The following is a 4,574-nucleotide window of genomic DNA, read 5'->3' as shown; positions in this document are numbered from 1 at the left end:
AAAGGTGTCCCCGAGCCAGCGCTGTGCGCCTGCGGGGACGGGACGGGGCACGGGCTGGAGCCGGCTGCCAGCAGGCACACAGGGCTCGCTCGGCCCCAGCCGCGCTCAGCCTGGCTCTGTGCGGCTCAGGGAGCGGGGAGATGGGAGGCAGCCTCAGCACAGCCCCATGGTGGGCAGCTCACCTGTGCTTTGACGTCCTGCCAATACGAGAGCGCTCAGAGGGGCAGCCTGGAAGGACACAGATTTTAATTGATAATGGCACAAATCTCCCCTGCTTCCCTCTCTGTGCTAATGAAAGTGATACAGATGGTCTCTGGGGACTCGGGTCAGGCCTACAGCCGTGTGTGCATGGAGAAAGCGAAATGTCATCAACATTACCCATCTCCATTGACTTTCTCTTTGGAAAGAAATATTGGCCAAACCTTATCCCAGGAAATCAGAACCCACTCCTTGACACCAGATGCTCCATCCTTGAAGTTTCTTTCAGCAGTGGCAGCAGAGCTGCAGGCCACTCACCAAAGCAGCGGTGCGCTTTGTCCCAGCTCTGACTGCTGCACTCGTGCTGTTCCTGCTCTCCTCCTGCGGAGCGGCACCAGGGCTGGAACCGCTGTGCAGCTCAGCAGCGCGTTTAGAGGCAGCGTCAGGAGGAGGGCAGAGCTGCGACCACACATCAGCGCTGCTCCACAATTGGCCACATCTCAGCTGTCCCACCGTGGGGACACCGCGTGCTGTCCCCAAGCCACATGCAGCCTGGACTTGGGCACTGCCAGGGATGGGGCATCAGCAGCTCCTCTGGGAATCTTGATTTACAGCCTCCCAACCTTGTCTTAAAGAATTTCTTCATGATACCTAATCTAAACCTGCCTTCTTTAGAATGTATGCCATTCACCTTTGTCCTATCCGTGCACTCTTGGATAAATGAAGCATTGTTGTGCTGTGCAGTGCCGCAGTCCTGGCACAAGGACCCTGAGGCTGTGGGGTCTCCTCCTTGGGGACCTCCAGCCCCCATTCATGAGGCTGGGCACCCTGCTCGGGGTGTTCCTGTGGAGGCAGTGGAGACCAAATCCCACCGTCCCCAAACCACAGGTCCCTTGGGGCCGCAGGCAGCTCTGCAGACCGCCCGCTCCATCCCCGCCCAGCACTGTCCCCCAGCGCCCGCTGCCCAGGGCCGTGTCCCTTTGGCTGTTGAACCTCTCCAGGGATGGAAACCCCAGCACTGCGCTGGGCAGCTGGTGAAGTGCTTGCCCACCCGCACAGATGGGAAAGGAATTGGAGGTGTTTGCCTCAGAGTTCTTGTGCTTCCAGTTGTGCTCACTGCCTCCTGTGCTGGCTCTGGGCACTGCTCAGTCCCCAGCAGCTGTTTGCTCACCCACACATGACATCCAAGTCCTCTTCTCCAGAGCGTCACAGAATACTGCAAGTTGAAATGGACACACACGGATCCAACCCCTGGCTCTACACAGGACCACTCAAATCCAAACCCTGTGTCTGAGAGTGGTGTCCAAACACTCCCTGAGCTCCTGCTGCTCGGGGCTGTGTTCTCAGCCCATACACACCATGCCCTGCATCGCCCTGCAAAGGCTGCAGGAACGGCACAGCACAGGAGACATCTCCTCTCGGACCAACCCCTTGCTGCCTACAGGATGGTACAAACCTTGTCCAAAAAGGTCCATGTGTCCTTCACCAGCATTTGTCGCGTGTAACATGGAGCGTCACCATTATCCTCTACCATGGCATCAATCATGTGGATGAGCTTTGCAACCTGCTGATCCCTCGCCTCTCCAGTGGCTCTGTTGCTGAAAGCGATGTACCGATTTCCACACTTTGCTGCCAGCTCCTTGAGGTACGAGCTCTCTTCTATGAAACTCTTCAGATCTTGCTGCAGGTCTTCTGCTCGGGTGAATAACAGGATTGTGTACCTCTCTGCTTTAATATTGAAAATGTTGGTCACCCACTCAGCTGCATCCTGCTCTTCCTTAGTGATTCGGCCCAGCTGCATCACCAGGATGATGGCATGGACCCCTGAAGAGAGGGCCCGGAGGCCATTCTTAATCTTTTCAGCTGTTTTCAGGTTGGTTTCTCTGGTGTCAAAAAGGCCAGGAGTGTCGATAACAACAACTGCTCTTCCACAGCAGAGGCTCTGGGCCTTGCTGTAGTCTGAGGTTACCGAAACTTGTGACAACTTCGATTCAAATGCATTCTTTCCAAGGATGGTGTTCCCCGTCGCACTCTTCCCACTCCCCGTCTTGCCCACCAGCAATATCCTCAGCTTGGATCCTGGGGAGCAACCAGAGACGTGTGTGAGCCCCGCGGTACCGGGACAGCCCCTGCTCGCCACGCGCAGCTCCCAGGCGCAGGTGCCTGGGGCCACAAGGGAAGGTGCCCAGGGCTGTCCGGCTTCAGGTTTCCTAAAGGGCTGCACCCAGTGCTGTTCTGAAAGCAGAAACAGGAAGCGAAAGCGATCTCACTGCTCCCCTGCAGCCCAGGACTCCACGGGCTGAACTCTCCCTTTACAAGAATTCAAACACAGTGCAGAGAATGCCGCAGTTTTTGTGCACCATTGTCCCTTGTCCCCTTCCTGCCCTCCACGGCCCCAGCGGGGCATGGGCTCCATGCAGTAGGCACAGGGACAGCGAGGTTTGGGGTACGGCTTTACCCCCACGCTGTGTCTCAGGCTGCACCCACTGGACACCACTCGGCCCCATCTGCCCTCACCCTCGCTCTGTGCGGCTCGGGGAGCGGGGAGATGGGAGGCAGCCTCGGGGTACACACAACCATGCAACGGGTGAGACACTCACCTTTGCTTTGAATTCCTGCCATTGGGACAGCACTCATGAGGGGAGCCTGGAAGGAGAGAGATTTTAAGTGAGAATGGCACAAATCTCCCCTGCTTCCCACCCTGTGCTAAGGAAGGTGATACAGATGATTGCTGGGGACTCAGGTCAGTCCCACAGCCGTGTGTGCATGGAGAAAGCAAAACATCATCAACATTACCCATCTCCAATGACTTTCTCTTTGGAAAGAAATATTGGCCAAACCTTATTCCAGGAAATCAGAACCCACTCCTTGACAGCAGATGCTCCATCCTTGGCATTTCTTTCAGCAGTGGCAGCAGAGCTGCAGGCCACTCACCTGTGCTTTGTCCCAGGTCTGACTGCTGCACTTGTGCTGTTCCTGCTCTCCTCCTGCGGAGCAGCACCGGGGCTGGAACCGCTGCGCAGCTCAGCAGCGCGTTTAGAGGCAGCGTCAGGAGGAGGGCAGAGCTGCGAGCGCACATCAGCGCTGCTCCACAATTGGCCACATCTCAGCTGTCCCACTGCGGGGACACCGCCCACTGTCCCCAAGCCACATCCAGCCTGGACTTGGGCACTGCCAGGGATGGGGCATCAAGAGCTCTTCCGGGAAACTTGATTTATAGCCTCACCACCCCTGCCCTATTTACATTAAAGCCATTCACCTTTGTCCAATCAGCACACTCCCGGATAACGGAAGCAATGTTGTGCTGTGCAGTGCTGCAGCCCTGGCACAAGGACCCAGAGGCTGTGGGCTCTCTTCCTTGGGCCATGAGGATCTGTAGGGCAATGAACGGCTGCAGGGCCATGAGAGGCTGCAGGGCCGTAAGGAAATGCAGCTGCCATGAGCCCTCCCCTCATCTTCCTCTGCTCTGGGCCCAACAAACCCCAGGCCCTCAGCTCTCCTCACACCCCTTGCCCTACACACCCTTCCCCATCTCCGCAGCCCTCCTTTGGATGCTCTCCAACAGCTCCGTGTCCTTCTAACACGGCAGCACCCAACCTGCACCCCGTGCTCCAGCTCAGGCCGTAGCACAGAGTGGAGGGGATGGTCCCTTCCCTCTCCGGCACTGCAGGGCTCACCCTGCAGTTGGGCTCACCTCTCCGGTGGCTCTGTTGCTGAAAGCAATGTACCGATTTCCACACTTTCCTGCCAGCTCCTTCAGGTATTTCTTGTCTTCGATTAAACCCTCCAGATCTTCGGGCTTCTGTAGATCTTCTGTTCTGGTGAATAACAGGATTGTGTACCTCTGTGCTTCAGCATGGAAAATCTTGGTCACCCACTCAGCCACTTGCTTGCATTCTTCAGTGACTTGGCCCAGCTGCATCACCAGGACGATGGCATGGACCCCACCATAGAAATTCTGAAGGGCATTTCCAATCTTTTCAGCTGTTTCTTCTACAGGGACTCCTCTGGTGTTAAAAAGACCAGGAGTGTCGACAACAACAATCGGTCTTCCATGGATGACACTGTCAGCTTTGCTGTAGTTTGGGGTTATTTAACACAGTGAAACCTTAGATTCAAATGCATTCCTCCCAAGGATGGTGTTCCCTGTAGCACTCTTCCCACTCCCCATCTTGCCCACCAGCAATATCCTCAGCTCGGATCCTGGGGAGCAACCAGAGACGTGTGTGAGCCCCGCAGTGCTGGGACAGCCCCTGCTCGCCACGCGCCGGCTCCCAGGCGCAGGTGCCCGGGGCCGCAAGGAAAGGTGTCCCCGAGCCAGCGCTGTGCGCCTGCGGGGACGGGACGGGGCACGGGCTGGAGCCGGCTGCCAGCAG

General features: G+C 57.1%; 1 protein-coding gene across 1 annotated transcript in view; it reads right to left on the bottom strand.

Moving 5' to 3' along the window:
- The window catches only part of LOC110390697 (GTPase IMAP family member 8-like), a 685,191-nt gene that overhangs the window by 9,662 nt on the left and 670,955 nt on the right, over positions 1-4,574 (bottom strand). The window contains 6 exon segments of the mRNA XM_021382113.1: positions 183-228; positions 1,655-2,277; positions 2,799-2,844; positions 3,133-3,221; positions 3,475-3,571; positions 3,893-4,401. Coding sequence (XP_021237788.1) covers positions 183-228; positions 1,655-2,277; positions 2,799-2,844; positions 3,133-3,221; positions 3,475-3,571; positions 3,893-4,401 — 1,410 coding nt within the window.

Source organism: Numida meleagris, unplaced genomic scaffold, assembly GCF_002078875.1.
Source record: "Numida meleagris isolate 19003 breed g44 Domestic line unplaced genomic scaffold, NumMel1.0 unplaced_Scaffold180, whole genome shotgun sequence".
NCBI lineage: Eukaryota > Metazoa > Chordata > Aves > Galliformes > Numididae > Numida > Numida meleagris.
This window is presented reverse-complemented; position numbering and strand designations above follow the sequence as displayed.